This window comes from Muscardinus avellanarius (genome assembly GCF_963383645.1).
Source record: "Muscardinus avellanarius genome assembly, chromosome: 4".
NCBI lineage: Eukaryota > Metazoa > Chordata > Mammalia > Rodentia > Gliridae > Muscardinus > Muscardinus avellanarius.
The window spans coordinates 84,649,520-84,668,436 of record NC_137789.1 but is presented as its reverse complement, the minus strand read 5'-3'; the positions used below and the strand labels follow the sequence as shown (position 1 = coordinate 84,668,436).

The 18,917-nt window shown below is 36.3% G+C and overlaps 1 protein-coding gene across 2 annotated transcripts in view; it reads right to left on the bottom strand.

Moving 5' to 3' along the window:
• RB1CC1 (RB1 inducible coiled-coil 1) overlaps positions 1-18,917 on the bottom strand; it is a gene marked incomplete at both ends in the record, with an annotated part of 51,354 nt that overhangs the window by 15,019 nt on the left and 17,418 nt on the right. For both annotated transcript variants that reach the window (XM_080694415.1, XM_080694414.1), the window contains 8 exons: positions 979-1,144; positions 9,088-10,988; positions 11,078-11,204; positions 11,795-11,898; positions 13,653-13,714; positions 14,022-14,103; positions 14,189-14,375; positions 14,587-14,771. In XM_080694415.1, the coding sequence (XP_080550541.1) occupies positions 979-1,144; positions 9,088-10,988; positions 11,078-11,204; positions 11,795-11,898; positions 13,653-13,714; positions 14,022-14,103; positions 14,189-14,375; positions 14,587-14,771 (2,814 nt within the window). The remainder of the gene's footprint in view (positions 1-978; positions 1,145-9,087; positions 10,989-11,077; positions 11,205-11,794; positions 11,899-13,652; positions 13,715-14,021; positions 14,104-14,188; positions 14,376-14,586; positions 14,772-18,917) is intronic.

The window sequence follows — 18,917 nt, the reverse complement described above, 5'->3', positions numbered from 1 at the left end:
ACCAAAAAAAAAAAAAAAAAAAAAAAAAAAAAGAGCTGTTTGGTTCTTGAATGAATAAATAATAGCACTAATACTATTAGGAAGCAATAGGGAGTTAAAAAAATAATTTGGTATCTTTAGATGTTTTCCTTTTTGTGTGTGGCATTGAGGACTGAACTCTGGGGTATTCTACCTCAGAAATATAATCCCAGTCCAATTTTTATTTTGAAACAGCATCTCACTAAGTTGTTGAGGCTGGCCTCAAACCCAAGATCCTTCTTGTCTCAGTCTCCAAAGTACTGGGATTACAGGTGTGCAATACCATGCATGTCTGGAAAATTCAGTATTTTTAAAGATAAATCTAACATATTCATTAAATGAAATGGGATTTTAGGATGGTTATCAGAATTTATGGTGGGTATGCCAGAAAGAAGCGCTAATTAACATAAAAAACAAATGGGCCCAACTCATAAATTACCCATATAGAACAAGGTTATACTATCACTATAAAAATTGGAAGGTACCTTAGAAAATATCTCTCAGTTTTAAAACGTGAAAACTCAATAGTTGTCTATTTGATAATTTTTGTTCCTATCAGTTGATTTATCCCCTAATTCATTAAAAAAATCTGAAATTGAGTATGTGCTCACAAAAGAGCACAGAGAGTACAAGATATAGAGGTATCAATTCTATGTAACATGAATCATACAAAGGAATCCACAGAAAATGGATTATTAAAAACACAGCTGTTACTTCTTACATAAAACGACTGGCTACTTTTCTTTCTTAATACTATCTTTCCTTGGCTTGTCATATGACATATTATTGTTATAAAATTTTTAAAATATTCATGCCTTTATCATGATGATATTTAATAAATACTAACAGGATCAATGTAAGGGAAATTACATAAAAATATAAGAAACCGTCATCTATGAAAAGAAATTTGATTTGTCTGTTTATGTCTACTCATTTAGAAATGGGGATAGAAGCACATACTTGCTGCTCAGCAATCAAAGATGTTCGAACATTTTGCATTTCTTCATTCTTTCTCTTTTCTTGTTCTTCAAGTTGTTCTAGAAACTTAGCTTTTTCTTCCTGAAGCTTCTCTTGGAGTTCAGCAACTAAGCTTAAAGAATCTTCTCTAGTAGATTCAATGGTAGAACTTAAAAATTGAATAATGTATTAAAAATTTTTAAAAATTACAGATGCAATCACAAGTGTATCAAATACCATATTTAGGCTATTCATCTTCTACAAACCTTTGTATATCAAGAAAGATATTCTGAATCTTCTACCTTTATGACTACAAAGTTAACAGAAATAAAAAGTTTAATATGAATTATACACCATCTGACATTAACATGGCTGATAATATCAGAAAAATTCAACACCATCTGCTGCTTTACTGGGTTATATAAAATTCTATGTACCTATTAAGAGATCATCTTGAATTTTCAGTTTTGCTATTTCTATAGCTGCAATTTATATGGCTACTGAGGGAAAAAGAAATATAAACTCAGTATATTAAATAGGTTTTAACCTCCATAAAATAGATTTTGGTTCATTTTGCTAGCTAATGAATAAACAACATAGAGCCAAAACTGAACCTGAGTTTACAAAGCAAGTCCTACATATTTCTGAACCCATCTTTTGTCAAAACTTGCTACTCAGGTAGGAAGGGCTTGCTGACAAAGTACAAGAGCTGAAAAGATAAGGTGAGCACAAAAAGATCAAACAGGTGAAGGAGTGCTTTAGCTTCTGATATCTGAAAATTACTCCTTTATTTACTTCAATCTAATAATCTTTTGTATTAGAAAGTCTGCCCATGAAGTAAACGACCCCCTGGAAAGTGTTAACATAAGCTACAAAAAGATAAGGAGTTGTTAAGAATCCCCAAATTCCTTCAGTCATCGTTTAACTCATTGATTTCAGTATGTATTTAGATTTTAAATGAAATTTTAATATTTTCACAATCAGAATGCACTTTACAAGCAGTATATTTAAAGCATTTGCTCTTCACTATGTAATTTCCTAATAAAACAAATATAAGTGTGCAATACTATAGCAACCGATAATCATACAGAAAATTGAGATTCTGTTCAAGTTCCAAATTTATTAATAAAATTTACCTCAACCTTGATACTTAAATTATCTTAAGGGATAGTTTTAAATGACCAAACATAAATACATAGCTTCAGACAAGCTACGTCTTATCAAAGTTGAGACTTTATAAGCAGGGTGGAATGGGGGCGACTCTCAAATCCCTAACAAATTAGTTAAAAGGACAAAGGATTTATTTTCATAGTTTATGTTTTGAGGCTGGAGGAGAGGCAGATATTCAACTTACAATCTACAGTAGGGCTAGAAAACTGTTAGGGAGCATAAATGTAAATGTTAAGGAGAAACCAGAATACAAACAGGAGTTTACTAATACTGAGAATTCTGGATAAAACTAGGACTAAGTAAGGCATAGAAATAATCCTTTTCAGTTAATATCTTCCTTTAAGAATTATCCCTATAGCTTTAAGGTGAACTGAAACTGTTATGAGCAAAAGGATCAGGTAATCAAAGCAGAGCATTGTAAAAGGCTGGGTAAGAGGGGGAAAGAAAGATAATGAACAGTAAAGGTTTTGAATTTTGTTTCTGGGTATTGAACTCCAAGGACATTCTACCTCCAGTTCGACTTTATTTTTTATTTTGAAACAGGATCTCACTAACTTTTGGAGGCTGAATGTGATCCTCCTGTCCCAGCCTCCCAAGCACTGAGATTACAAGTGTGTATCACTATGCCTGGATAAAATTTTGTTTTTTAAAAGACTATTAGGAGCCCAGTACGTTGGCACACGCTTGTAATCCCAGCAATTGGGAGGCAGAGACTGGAGGATTATGGTTCACTGACAGCCTAAGTTACTTAGCCAGACCCTTTGCAACTCAGTGAGATATTGTTTCAAAAATAAAAAGACTAGAGGAGGGCGTGATGGTGCACACTTGTAATCCCAGCATTTGTGAGGCTGAGACTGGAGGATCGCGGTTCGCGGGCAGCCTCAGCTACTTAGTGAGGCCTTCTGCAACTCACTGAGACCTGTTTTCAAAATAAAGAATAAAAAATAGGGGAGTGTAGCTAGGAGGTTGAATGCCCCTGGGTTCCATCCTCAGACCTGCAAAAAAATAAAAAATAAAATAAATAAAGACTAAAATAGGGCTGGTGGTGTAGCTTGGAGGTACAATACCCCTGGGTTTCATCCCTGGTGCCCACAAAAAAAAAAAAAAAAAAAAAAAAGTAAGGAGCCTAGTGTGATGGCACAAGACTGCACAGTACTTGGAAGGCTGAAATAGGAGGACACAGAAGGTTGAAGGCCAGCCTCAGCAACTTAGTGAGACTCTGTATCAAAATAAAACAGGCTAAAGGTATATAGCTCAGAGGTAGAAAATCTGTGTTCAATCCCACTATCTCTCCAACCCCTGCCCCGCTGGACAGAAGATTATGTAAAAAGGAATACTGGTAAAGAAAGCATAGCAAGCTGGAGAGATTTAAATTAGGTTTATAGTAGAAATAATGAACTAGTATACTTCAAATTGCTCTGTGTGTGCAGGCATACTAAAGATGTGCAGTACCCATAATTTCTAGGTATTCCGCATCTTTGTGTTGCCTGGTGCACTGCTTCAGGGTCAATGCTGTGCTGAAAAGATACAGGTTGAAGACATGGTTCTAGGCACACAAGCATGTATAGCCACAACTGCCTCCCTGAAAATACACTCTTCACCCCCCCCAAAACCAGAATAAGCATATTGATTAGCATAGAATATATCATAAAATGACTAGTTAGATAACTTTTGGAGGGTAAAGCAAACATCAAAAGTGATCTGTGAATATGTGAGATACTACTACTCATGTCATTTTAGAAAAGTCTTCATTAAAAAATTCTATTTATGCTAACATGTAAAAAGGGTTAGTATACTAAAATATCTTAAATCTCAGTTTTAATTTTTAGTACAGAAAATATTGAGTTATAATCCATATAACCAAAGTCACTTGGGAGTCCTCAGTTTTATAAAAGTACTCTAAGACCAATGTAGTCTAAAACCAGTGCTTGTGATTTTCACAATATTCAAAGGAAATTAGCAAAAACAGAGGATGTGGCTCAGATTGCTGTGATCTGCAAACCCTTAAATACTATCTGTCCCTTCAAGGAACAAGTGTACTGACTTCTGGTCAGAGGCAGATATCTGCAGGCAGTAGTATAGGGAAAGACATATGGTGTGTACCCTGAGAATTTGTCACTCCCTTCACCAAGACTTTGAGGAATAGTAAACTTGCATGGCTTTACATGGTACACTGAAGAACGGATAGCAGAGGCAGATGAGAACTGAAATTCAACAAATTTAATGCGAATGACATGATTCTGCAGTGGCAGAAGCCACAGTGACATAAACCACCAGAGATATGATATGACTCCATTACAGGCAAAAAACAAGAGCAATAATCAGGTTTGTCCCAATCAGGTGTGGCAGCTATAACCCCTGCAACCCAGGAGGCTGAGGTATGAGGACAAGTTCTAGGCCAGCCTGTGGCAACTTATTATGACCCTCTCTCAAATAAATATTGGTACTGGGCAATGAATCCAGGAGCATTCTATCTCTGAGCTACAGCTACACTCTCAGATCCCCCCCCCCTTTTTTTTTTTAATACGGTCTTGCTAAATTGTTGCGAATGGCCTTGACCTGTCTTGGTCTCTCAAGTATTAGGATTCTGGATATGTGCCAGTGCACCCAGCTTTCAAAATAAAAATTACAAAGGGTTGAGGAAACAGGTCAGTGGTAGAGTTATCCCTGGGTTCCATCTCTAGTATGAAAAAAAGTTTGTCCCAGAAAAATCTTTCCCAGCAGTTCTCCCTGAGGCTTTAATAGAATAGCCAATGAAAGGCTCATTAAAACTGTAAAAACAAAATAAACTCCAAATCTGACATTAAGAAATCTAACTAGCCAAGAATTATATAGGAATTTCAGTTTCTTTCTCCACTGCTTCTTTCCTACATGTATAACTATGGTATTCCCTCGGAAGTGAAGCAAGAGTGATTTCTCATGGTTCTTCACATAATGCTGATATTCTTCAAAAGCACACTTGAGCCATTGGAACCACACTGATGTGAAGCCCTGAAGGACAGTACACAGAAAATCTCCCAGGGAAGAGGAGGGCAGGGGCATTTTATCAGGAAATGCACTTGAAGTTATATAAAAGTAGAAATGGCCAGGTCTACAAATCTACTGACTTGTGGACAATGGGTAAAAGGCGGGCCTGAATACTGAACACCTTGAAATTAACTAATTTCCTTTCTTGTCAGGAACTTGGTGACAAATCTGTAGAAAAGGCATGTGGAAATCTCTTAAATAGGAATAAACTAATAATAAAATAAATAAATAAAAAATAATAAAATACTATCCTCTGAGGATATTATGAGTCACTGCAATGAACCCATTATATGGGCAAGTTGACATGCTTCTCTGGACACCAGTTAACTTTTGCTGCAAAGACTCATGATCATAAAGGCAGGAGTGAGGTTATGCATAGGTTAAGAAACCTGGGTTTCCATACATCAAGCAGTAAACACTGAGCTGCCATACTGCCATGTTCTCTAGGGAGACCAGTCAGCTAACTGCCACGGGCTGATTATCTGGACCACAAACATTATTAGAGTAAGAGCAATCTGTTTTTACAGGGTCAGTTACTCTCCAGATGGCTTGACATTCCATGCTTGCAATATTTATGCCAAACTACCATTTCTGAACTTAAAAACGGATGTACTCACTAGAATTGCTTCTGAAAGGAGTAACTGTTTTACTGTGAAATGTGTAGCCATGGTCTCATGCCTACGGAACTCACCAGCCTTGCCACACATATAACAGCTTCTGAAGCAGTTGGCCTGTTACAACTGTGGACCAATCTATTGCAGACCCACAGTACCAGAAGGGTGCCACTTTACACAGCTAGGATAATGTCCAAATGTAGTATATTCTCTGAAGCACAGATTACTATGTAATACCAATTATCCCAAGAAGAATAGGTAGGTTAAAGAAACAAATAACTGGAATAACTACTGCCCCAATGAACGATAAGTAATAATATACAATTTTGAGCAAGGCTGATTTAGAAAGGTGGTTCCACAAAAAAAAAAAAAAAAAAAAAAAAAAGGTCCTACTGAACTGTATCAAGCTTATACTACCATTTGGCCACTTAGGGTTCTTCATATTGAACCAAAAGTTAAAAAATGAGGTTACTATATATGACTAAACTTCCTTACCAATGGGAAACAGGTTGCCCCTACACAACGACAGCAGAGAGAAAGCTTAATGGAACCCAGGGGGATTTTTTTAGATGTGTCTGGGCACTGGGCAGAACAAACATGACAACAAAACTACAGTAGCTATATTACAAAAGTATTACTAATGACCATTACTTTAGAAACAAAGACTTGAATCATGCCTATTAGGTAATGAATAAGACCAGATGAGACACTGTCTCAAGGACAAATAGGGTGGGTAATAGAAGGAAAGTGAAAATACCTATTATGAATGCAAGGTTGGTTACAGAAATCTGGTAAGTCAGTTTAGAGAATTCTTCACCCTTGGTATGTGGTCATCCTTTCAATATTTGTTGAAATTCCTCATTCCCTACCCGATATACATCAGTTTGGACAGAATCCTTCTACAGAAATAAAGACTGGTAATTAAGGTATACATATTAATCCAACTTGAATCTGGGCTAGCAGGACATGAATTTGAGCCTTACCTTTTGAAGAGAGATTAAGCACACCTGAGGTTATACAATGAGATTAGGTTGCATCACATCAAACAAGTCATTGCTGTGTTTTTATTTGAAAGTTCATTATGGGCAAAAGAGATAGATGCAGTGCTATACTGACTGCTCCCTTCCTTGATCTCATATATACTCCAATGCAGATATTTTACATTTCCTGGCATCCTCTATACAGTCTGCCTATGTAAAAAACACCTGCAAGATTTGGAAGGTGGAAGAGAAGCCCAGGCTCATTCTCCAGAGGTGATTATAGCTAGATCCAATCTCACAGTGGGCTCCTGGCAAGTAACTGAGAACTATGACCTCATGCTGCAGATTAAGCCAGACATCACTGTCTTGAAGAGATTCTTGAGTGGTGTAGCAGCTTCCCAGCGAGGCAGGGAGAACCATCGGCTTTGGTGAGTGCTTCAGTCTAATTTCCTAATATTTCACTTACAGATTGACAGACTCAACTAAACTTTTGTTGGACTTTTCTAGGCCCTCTGGGCCTCCACACCTTGGCAACTCTTCTGGTCAGGCTAATTTCCCAGCTATAGCACAAAATCTGGTAAGTCAGTTTAGAGAATTCTTCACCCTTGGTATGTGGTCATCCTTTCAATATTTGTTGAAATTCCTCATTCCCTACCCCTGATATATTTAGCATCATTACCTGCCTTAAGTAAGAAGCCTGTTAGATCAGTTTGGACAGAATCCTTCTCACTTCTAATGTTTTCTTTCTTTTTGGAATGGTACTGGGGGTTGAATGTGTGTCTTCATGCATAGTAGTCAAGAATTCTAACATAGTCTCAACCCTTTTTAATTTTGAGAGAAGGCTTTACTAAGTTACAGAGGTCTTAAACCTTCTTTATGGATTGGTATTGGGAGTTGAACATGGGGCTTCGTGCATACCAGGAAAGAGTTTTAACATAGTCCCATCCCTTTTGAGACAGGGTTATGTAAAGTTGAAGAGGTCTCAAACTTAGAAGACTCCTTCCTTAGCCTGCTAATTAGATGGGATTACAGGTGCACGCCAGATGCTTTCTCTTTCATTTTTTTTTTGGCACTAGGATTGAACCTAGGGGCATTCTACCTCTGATCTACCCCTATCCTTTCTTATTTTGAGACAGTCTTGCTAAGTTGTTGAGGCTGGCTTAGAACTTGTGATCTTCCAGTCTCAGCCTTGTAAGTAATATGAATTACAGGCACGTGCCACAATGCCTGGCTCAGATTTTTTCTCTTAGCAATTTCCTCCGCTGATTCCCAACATACTCCCTGGCTATAAATTTCAATTTGTCTATTCTGTACCCAGAATCCACCCCAGTTCGATCCTGAAGCCTCTTTTCCCCAACAGAAATAGTTCAATATAACCTGTGCTTATTATCTAGCTCTGGTCTTTGACAAGCTTCCCTTAGCACTGACTCCACTTCCTCTAGTCTGGACATATTCATGCAGGCCCTAATTCCTCTATTAAATCCTTTAATCCCCCTAAAATACCAGAAGGGGTAAGTTTAACTGTACACCAATATATGTATTATATAGCAGATAGTTAATCCCATGAAACTGTTTACATGTGAAAAGGCAAGAGGTTTAATATATTTTTCTATGTGTATATGTGTATGTATGCCTATAAGTATATTCACTTAAGAGGAATTAATGATAGGACTTATTATGTTCTAGAAACTGTTTATTGGGCCACAAAATCTCGTCACAATTTTTTAAAAGGAGAAGTACTAAAAACCATCTTCTGTGATCAACAGGCAGTAATATCAGACAATAACAATGATAAAAATGCAAAACAAAGCAACCTACAATCACATCATCAAACCTGGAATTTCAAAACATTATCTTTCCAACCACAGAAAAAATAACTGAAAGTATAATAAAGAAAATAACAGTAACAAAAACTACATATTCCCAATCTTAGTTGAGTCTTTTCAAAACAATATTCAAAGGAAATTTTGAACTCTTTAATACATGCATATAAAATTGAGAACAAAAATAATTTTCAATGGAAGCATTTTGTAAACCTGAAAGTTATTAATTATAAGAAAAAAGAATCTCCTTAAAATATTTCAAATTTTCTGAAAACAAAATATTGATCTTTAAGTTACTAAATGGATTTATATAGTCTATTATTTTAATAATCTTTGCAAGAATTCCTATTTAAAATGTAAAGTTGTTACTTTATAAAAACATCCCAACTGCTACATTCACCTGAGGTAAATGAATAAATCAAAGTGGTATGATTACACAGGCATATCTGAATCACCAGTATTTTAATTTTATAATTGCAGACTAAACTTAATTCTTACCTTTTTGCTATTTGATTTTCAAGATGTTTAACTTTTTCTAATAACTCTTTCTCAACAACTTCTCTTTCCAATTTAAATTCTTTTAGGGCAGCCAGAATAGCTTCATCTTTTTCAAAATTAAGCTTCTGAATTAGTTGCTCTCTGTCTTGTTCATGGCTCATGACCAAGTTCTCTTTGTCCTTCTCAAGGTTCTGGATAATAGCTTCATATTTCTCTTCTTGTTGGGTGATTTTTTCTTCTTTTTGTTTTTCAAGAGCACTCAATTCTGAGTCCAACTTACTCTGAAGTTCAGCTATTTGTTCCTTAAGATTTTTTTCAATTTCAAAAGCTTGGTGATGCAAAAATGTCACTTTGTCTAATTCAGCTTTAAGTATATTAGATTCTTCTTCATGTCTACTAATTAACTCTGAAATGCACTGATCTTTTTCAATTGTCATTAAAGTACTTAGCTCTGCTAAACCTACCTGATAATTTTCATTATTATCTTGAATCTTTTGGTTTAGTTTACTTATTTCTGTTCTCAAATTTTCGGTCTCTTGTTCAAGGAGAGATTTCAAAGTTTCCTTCTGCTGTGTTTTGCTTTCTTCTAGCAACATTTTTATTTCGTCAGTTTCTGCTTCCTTCAGTGCAAGTTCTACCTCTAACTTGCATCTCATGTCTGACAAATCAGAAACCTTGAGCTTCAATTCCTGCAGCTGCTGTTCTTTTTCCTTGATGGTTGTTGCATGAGACTCTTCTATCTGATCAATTCTTTGTTGATTTTCTTCTTTCAATTTCTCCAAAGAAACTCTGTGGTCTGTCATGACCTTTTCAAACTCCTGGGTGTGCCTCACGTGCAGCGTGTCCTCTAGTTCTTTCAGGTGGCTCTGCTCCAAGCCCTGGAGTTCTGCCCTCAGCAGCTCCATCTTCTCGTCATTCTCAACATGGAGCTTCTTCAAGTCCTCTAATGCGCTCTCTCGTGACTGCTTCAGCTCTTTAATTTCACAGTTTTGAGTGTGCATTAGAGTTTCCATCTCTAACAACTTCTGATCCTTTTCATTCTGTAGACAAATGACAGCTTCTTTTTCATGTTTAACCAAAGCAAATTCATTGTCTTTATTTTGTAAAACCCCTTCAAGGCATACTAGGTCTCCTTTCAGTTTTTTAATTTTGTTCTCATTCTCTTCACTCTCCTTTAGTAGTGCATCAAGTTTAGCTTCATATTCACTTTTTAAAGACTGTAGTTCTTTTTGATGTTTTTCTTTTAGTGTTATTTCTAGGGAACATTTTACTTTTTCAATAATGTTTCTTATTTCTAATGCTGTACATTTTAAGGAATTTGAGAAATCACATTGTTCTTTTTGAACAAATGTTCTGAAGTGGCAAAGGTCTTCTTTGATGGTTTTTATACTGAAATGCGAGTCTTGGGCAACAACTCTACATTTTTCCAACTGGACATTCAGAGAAGCATGATCATCAAAATCCTCTTTAACACATGTATTTGTATCCTGCATACGTCTACTATCTATTGCGTTGATAACTGATGAATACAGTGATTCCACCATCATTTCTGGACTTTGTGGATCACTTATAGGATTAGGAGAAGATAAATTTTCTTCTATTACAAACTCATTCACAGCAGACATAAAATCAGATTCAGGACTTTCTGCTAATGAATCCAAGTCTAAAGAAACTTGGTGAATAGTTTGTTCTATATTTGGATGGGGGATAGTTTCAAAATCAAATGTATGTGCATCAATACTATCTGGAGATAATTCTTCTAGGGGACACACTGCAGGACACAAGGGATCCTGAACAGTGAGAGGAGGAGGAGTTCTTGGTGAGGTAGTAGTTGCAACTCCTGCTGCACTTTCCAGGCGTGGAGAAGAAGCCGACTGTGGAGATGCCTGACTTACAGACGCCTGGAAGAGAGAGAGAGAGACAGATATTCAAGAGCTATAGCAACACATACATCTTACACTGATGAAGTATTTGAAAGAATTTGATTTGCCTTTTGTTCATTCAGTAGATCTGTAATGGTCTGTGACATTTCATCCAAACTTTGTGCTGCTTTTACCAAATTATGGAGGGCAAGTACATGCTGGTGTAGAGGTTCAAAGTCACAAAGTAAAGGGACCCTGAAGAAACAGAATATAAACATGTTAGACTTCTGATATCTTAACCAAAAGATAACTGCCAAAAATTATGTCCCTATGTCAAAAATAACATAATCCCTCTTAAATCAATACCAGGAACATCTGAAGAAGCTTGAATCATTATCAGTTAAGTTAGAAACCTCTCAACACTACACCAAGTAAAAACTAGAAAAATAAACTGCATAAAAAGCTACTAACTTTCATCTACTTTATCTTCATTTGCTGAACACTTCTTAAGAATACTGTTACTCTTTTTCACATCCTTAAAACACTGAAAGTCAGGTGTGGTGGCATATGCTTGTAATCCTAGCATTTGGGAGGCTAAGACAGGAGGATTGCAGTTCACAGGCAGCCTCAGCTAATACTTAGTGAAGCCCTTTGCAACTCACTGAGACTGTTTCAAAGAAAAAAAAGAAAAAAAAATAGGGCTGGGGGTGTAGCTCAGAGGTAGAATGCCCATGGGTTCCATCCCTAGTACCACAAAAATAAAGAAGGAAAGAAAAGAAAAGAAGGAAGAAAGAAAGAAACATTTTAAGGTTATAACTGAGGTAAAAAATACTAGTGACATTTACCTGAGGAATGGCTGAACTTCTGAAGGACAGAATGATTGCAGAAACTGTAAATCTTTTAATGAAATATCTGGAAGTTCACAGTCAAACTTTCGAGGCTTTTGAGTCTGCACAAAAAAATTACCAAAAAATAAAGTTTATATATAGCTTATTAGAACTCAACAAAACTGAAAAAGTGTAACAATCTAATCATAATTCAGGAAGATAATAAAAATGAAAGACCAAAGACACAGTCTACTAGTTTTCTGAAACCTAACAGACTGGTAACTAAGAGGCTTTTTCTTCCCCTTTTGTTTTCAGCATCCTTTCACAGAAATTCTAGCATTCCCATCACCATTAAATAAAACATATGCTGCATTAGTCATATATCTATTCCTAATTTTTTCCCTGATTTACATTCAGCATGATTATGAAAGACCTATCGAACTACCTGCCCTCTATCTATTCTTACTACCTGTTACTGTGCTGCATAGTTTAAAAAGTATTTTACCTAACATTTCCTCCTTTACTTAATCCTTGATATTCCCTTTACATTTTCTAAAACAAAAACTCTTGGTCAGCTTCAAAGTAAAAAATAATAACTGGAAAGCCTTATCACTTGTTTTCTTACTGCCAAAAATGGCAACATGTAAATTAACTGTTTTAATCACCACTTAAGGAGATTTTAGAGATATCCTCTTTAGAGATATGCTCTTCATACAAAATAAAACAAAACGACTTCTAGGATAAAAGTGTGTAATCCCTATCCTATTACCCATTATTGATAATAAAAATGTATGTATTTCAGCCAGGCATGGTGGATCACACTTGGATTCACATTACTTGGGAGGCTGAGACAGGACTTAAGTTAGAAACCTCTCAGCAACTGAGAGTTGCCAGCATCAACAACTGAGGCCCCATCTGCAACTTAGTGAGACCCTGTTTCAAAATAAAAAATAAAATAGGGCTTGGGGTGTAGCTCAGAGGTGAAACACTGAAACACTCCTGGGCTCAATCCCCAGGACCCCCCCCCAAAAAAAACCCAATAAAATAAAACAACTAAACATGTATTTAAATCCCTAAAAAAAATCCTCCAATAGAAACATGTTAGCTGGGCATGGTGGCATATGTTTGTAATCCCAGTACTTGGGAGGCCGAGACAAGAGGATCACGGGTTTGAGGACAGCCTCAGCAACCTCAGCAACCTAGTGAGACCCTGTTTCAAAATAAAAATAAAGGGCTAGGGTTGTAGCTTGGCATTCTAAAAAAAAAAAAAAAAAAAAAAAAAAATCAGAATCATGTTTAAAGCTAGAGAGTTAACATGAGGGAAGGGAAACCCTAACATCGAAGTTTGTTCATGCAAATGTTTCTTCTCACTTCATAAAATTAATGAACTTAATATCAGTTTTAAAACATATTCATTTTTCATGTTTAAATATAATGAAAAATTAATGAGGAGTCCTGCTTTCATATATGCCAAAACATTAAAAGAAAGCTAAGTGGGGAGAGAAGAATGAGATGGAGACAGGAAAGGATGAGAAACGAAATGGTGAGAGGAAAAGGCAAAAAAGAAGGGGGGGGTGGTAAAAAAAAAAAAAAGCAAAACGTCAAACCGAGATACTCTATGTCTATTGAGCCAAACACTGTAATATGAGGTATCCTCTTATGTGAGAAGATTCTTGGTCAAAAATTATGACTATATGCTTAATGCTATCTGACTTTGAATGCCAAAACCACTTTTACAGTGATTTAACAGAAAGCACATTTTTTGTTTCTGATAAATATTTCTACTTCTGAAAAGAAATATTTTTATTTCCCATTAATTTACATGACTATTTATATGGTTATAAATATAATTTGTTATGGTTAGGTAAATACATACACAAAAGGATGGGGGCCAGGAGTCCAGTCCCCTAAACAGACGGTTTCTTAAAAAAGATTTCCCTGTATAAAGAAATTAACAATATGGTTATTTTAAAACTTTAACTTAAGGTAAAAGATTATCTCTGTTTTTTGAAAAAGTAAATTAAAACTGGGTAATGGTTCGCATTTAAAACTTAATAAATCCAACTCCATAGTTTTAAAAAGAATGTTTCTCTAGATTTCAATATCATATACATGCACTGTGGTACTATAATAATTTTTATCTGTGAAGTGAGAACATCCTTTTTCCTTTAAAAAAGAAACTTAATAGTAAAGAATACTAGTAAGAAGAATTAACAGAAGTGACCATCAAAAGAAGAATGCTTACTAAATAACTTCCCAAAAGATTCCCTTTTGGACTTCTCAGCTTCATACAATCGCTTTCCATCTTTGATTAAAGCACCAGCCCACTAGGAGAAAAAAAAGCTTAGTTAATAATATATACCAGTTTCCTAATGTTCAAAACACAACAAAAACAGAAATCAAATTGCATACCTCTCTGTAGTGTTTAATGAACATTTTTCTCCTTACTACCTCAACAACAGCTAAGCAATACATCTGAGGAACTGTACTAAGAGCTTCAACGATTTTGACTCTTTCTAATAGTTCTATTACAAGGCGGAGCAAAGCTTGCAATTTCTCTCCATCTTGATCAGCATGAAGCATCACAAAGCAACACCACCTATAAAATAAGACCATTATTTTCAAAGCCACCAGTTTGCTAAAAATAATTTATTGGTTAAGCTGAGAAAATCAAGATATGCATGCTCTATAAAAAGTCTCAATAAAGTTAATAAATCAGTATTATAACACAATGGTAGGGAAAATTTACTCTTATCACTGGGGATAAACCATAAACCCTGATCATTCTCAGTGACACCAGAACCACTTACTTCAGTCTGACATGTAGATTATTTGCTAGTTCTTGTTTGGCAGTGGTACACTTCTGTTTAATATCCAATAGTTTTCTATGATTTTGCAACATAATCATCAACTGATTTGCATGACTCAGGCACAAATCAGGTAATACAGATGCATCCTTCAAGTTTTCAGCTCTCATCTGATTTGCTAAAAATCCCTTTGAGAAAAAAACATTTTAAATGACATTTCATTTTGTTTACACAAGTAGAAAAACACAAATAGAAAATTCTTTGTTAAACGTACACTGTTAAACTTTAAAGCAAGATTTAAAAATCTTATTTTTCTGAATGTAGTGGATCCATTCAAAGTAGAAAACCTAGAATTAAGAGATCTTTGTACATCTAAGTTTTATTTTTCAAACTCAAAAAAGCCCAATAGATTAATTTATATAAGAATATATATGTATGATAGACAAAGGATGAGCCAAACGATCAAATATGATCAAGTCTTACAAAGACATCAGGATAAAGTGAATCTGACAAATGGCAATTCAGAGGAAATATACAGCAAACACTGACAAAGGGGAAATTAGTTTTGTCATTATTTACTGGGAGTGCTGACTTTGATTTTGCACCTACGAAAGGCATTATAACATTATTAGTTAATATTTAAAATGTATAAACACTGTACTTCAGCAATTCCATTACTGAAGACTTTGCCAAATACATAAAATTATATTGGGATAGTCAAATAATATTTATAATAAAAATTAAATTAAATGACCATCAAAAGAACAAGAGTTATATAAATTATGTTTGATTTTATGAAGATTAAAAAGAAAAAGACCCTGGAGAAGCAACTGAGGATCAGAAATACAAAGGTTTGTCTCTAATAACAGTAGCCTGTGGCTTTAGGTATGTGATATCTAGGAAAACTTGAGGAACAATTAGGGAAGTTAGGCAGTGCTTTACCCAGGGGACTTCCCCTGATTTCTAAAAAAATTAAAAAGTAATGAACAGTTTTATCTCCTTGCAGAACCAAGAAATAAACTGGAGACCAGAGCCAGCCAAGGAAAAGGACAATGGAACACTGTGCATTTTAATCCCTCAAGGTTATATTCTACAAATACGGGTAAACCATAAGTTGACTGGACATTCCAAGTACTGAGACAAATTTCTAGTCATTTAAATCTGTGAAACCAGAGTAAGGTGATGCCAGCCTACAGATGTACTTAAGAGTATGACAAAAGCAAACACAAATTCTCTGAAAGGAATTTGTATCCTAATTATAATTTATCACAAGTCTCATAACACTTCTTTGAGTCTTATAAAAATTAAGAAATTTTGCCAGGTGTGGTGGCGCAAGCTTGTAATTCCTGTGCTTAGGAGGCGGAGACAGGAGGATCATGCAGGTTTGAAGCCAGCCTCGCTGGATTAGGAGACCCTGTTTCCAAATTTAAAAATGTAAAATAGGTCTGGGAGTGTAGCCTGGAGGTAAAAGGGTTCCATCCCCATCCCCAGTACCACCAGAAAAAAAAAAAAAAAAAAGGAATTTTAAGCTATATTAAAAACAACAAACAAACCATAGAGCTGAAAAATAAAAGGAAACCATTAATAAATGATTAACTTAAATTAGCTACAACTGTTAAGCAGGTTAAATGAGTATCCAAGATCAAGATGGTAAAAGATCTAAAACATGTAACTGGGGCCGAGCGTGGTGGTACGCGCTTGTAATCCTTGCATTCGGGAGGCTGAGAGTGGAGGATCTTGGTTTGCGGACCTGGTTCGCAGATGGCCTCAGCTACTTAGTGAGGCCCTCTACAATTAGTGAGAGCCTGTTTCAAAATAAAGAATAAACAATAGGGCAGGGGGTGTGGCTTGGAGGTCAAATGCCCCTGGATTGCATCCCCAGACCCCCAAAACAAAATAAAACATGCAACTGGAATCACTTAAGAATAGAAAAACAAGGCCGGGCGTGGTGCCGCATGCTTGTAATCCTGGCGCTTGGGAGGCAGAGACAGGAGGATCACGCAGGTTCGAAGCCAGCCGCGCGCGCGCCCTGGCTTAGGAGACCCTGTTTCCAAATAAAAATGTAAAAATAGGTCTGGGAGTGTAGCCCGGAGGTAGAAGGGCTTCCAGGAACCCCAGTACCCCCCCCACCCACACACACACGAATAGAAAAACAAGCCGGGAGGGCATGGAGGTGCACGCTTGTAATCCCCGCGCTTGGGAGGCAGAGACAGGAGACTGCACAGGTTCGAAGCCAGCCTCAGCTACTTAATGAGGCTCTCAGCAACTTAGTGAGACCCTGTTTCCAAATAAAATATAAAATAGGTTGGGAGTACAGCCCGGAGGTAGAAAACATCTGGGTTTCACCCCCAGCACCAACAAAATAAAATAAAATAAAAAAAATAAAATAAAATGCTGGAGCTAGGTGTGGTGCCCACAAATGTAATCCTACTTTTTGGGAAGCTGAGACAGGAGATTGCAGGTTCGAGGCCTGCCTCAGCAACTTAAGTGAGAACTTTTCAAAATGAAAACTAAAAAAGGGTTAGGAGTATAACGCACAGTTTAATTTCCAGTACTTTAAAAAATAAAAGGGCTGAGATGTAGTTCAAAGGCAGTACACTCCTAGGGCTAAACTCCAGTAGCTTCCTCCACCCTTGCATCCATGTGATTTAAAGAGATTTTTAAGTGACAAAATTAAGTGTACCACTAAAAAGTACTAAAGAACATTCTAATTTATATCACACCGGCCTATATCAAAGATGGATGTTTTACTTTGGAATTAAAAAAAAAAGGAAAAAAAGCTAACATGAAGGCTATAATTATTGGTGTGGCCTAATGGGAGAGTACATCCATAGGAAAAATGCTGGCAAGAAAAGTCAAGCAAGAAAGCAAGCATCATAGTGCAGTCATGAACTTCAACTATTTGGAGCTGAGTTGCTTCATCACATTAAATTTGCCATTGTGTTTGATGTTATCCCACTTGTTTATTCTTGCTTCAATTTCCTGAGCTTTGGAGGTTTTGTTGAGAAAGTTACTGCCTGTGCCAATATGTTGTAGTGTTGAACCTATGTTCTCCTCTACTAACTTCACAGTCTCAGGTCTAATTTCTAAGTCTTTGATCCATCTTGAGTTGATTCCTGTGTTAGGTGAGATATAGGGGTTTAGATTCATCTTTTTACAAATGGATAGCCAGTTCTCCCAGCACCACTTGTTGAAAAGGCTGTCTTTTCTCCAGCGTATGTGTTTGGCCCCTTTGTCAAAGATTAATTGACTAAAGATGTGTGGGTTTGTTTCTTTATCTTCTATTCGAATCCACTGGTCAGTATATCTGTTTTTGTGCCAGTACCATGCTGTTTTTTACTACTATTGCTCTATAGTATAGTTTGAAGTCTGGGATTGTAAGGCCTCCTGCGTGTTTCTTGTTATTGAGAATTGCTTTGGCTATTCTAGGTCTTTTCCTTCTCCATATGAAGTTCATGATTGATTTTTCTACGTCTCTTAAGAATGTCACTGGTATTTTAATGGGAATTGCATTGAACCTATAGATCAGTTTTGGCAGAATGGCCATTTTGATGATATTTATTCTGCCTATCCATGAGCACGGGAGATCTTTCCATCTTCCAAGGTCGTCTTCTATTTCTTTCTTTAATGTTTTATAGTTTTTGTTGTAGAGGTCTTTTACATCTTGGGTTAGGTTTATTCCTAGGTATTTTATAGGTTTTGAGGTTATAGTGAATGTAATTGTTGTTTTTGTTTCTTTCATTGTGGATTCGTTGTTGGCATAAAGAAAGGCCACTGATTTCTTTAGGTTGATTTTGTAACCTGCGACTTTACTGAATTTGTCGATCAGCTCCAGAAGTCTTTTGGTTGAGTTCTTTGGCCTACAGAATGGGAAAGGATCTTTACCAGCCACCATTCTGATAGGGGGCTAATATCCAGAGTATACAAAGAGCTCAAAAGGCTCTACACTAGCAAAACAAACAACCCAATCAAGAAATGGGCAAATGAACTAAATAGACACTTCACAAAAGAAGAGATACAAAGGGCTAATAGATACATGAAAAGATGTTCTTCATCACTGGCCATCAGGGAGATGCAAATCAAAACTACACTGAGATTCCATCTAACCCCAGTCAGAGTAGCAAGCATAAAGAAATCAAACAACAACAAATGCTGGCGAGGATGTGGGGAAAGAGGAACTCTTTTACACTGTTGGTGGGAGTGCAAACTAGTTCAGCCACTATGGAGATCTGTGTGGAGATTCCTGAGAAAGTTGGGAATAGATCCACCATATGATCCAGCTATACCACTCCTAGGTATCTTTCCAAAGGGGTTGAATTCAGAGAAATACAGCA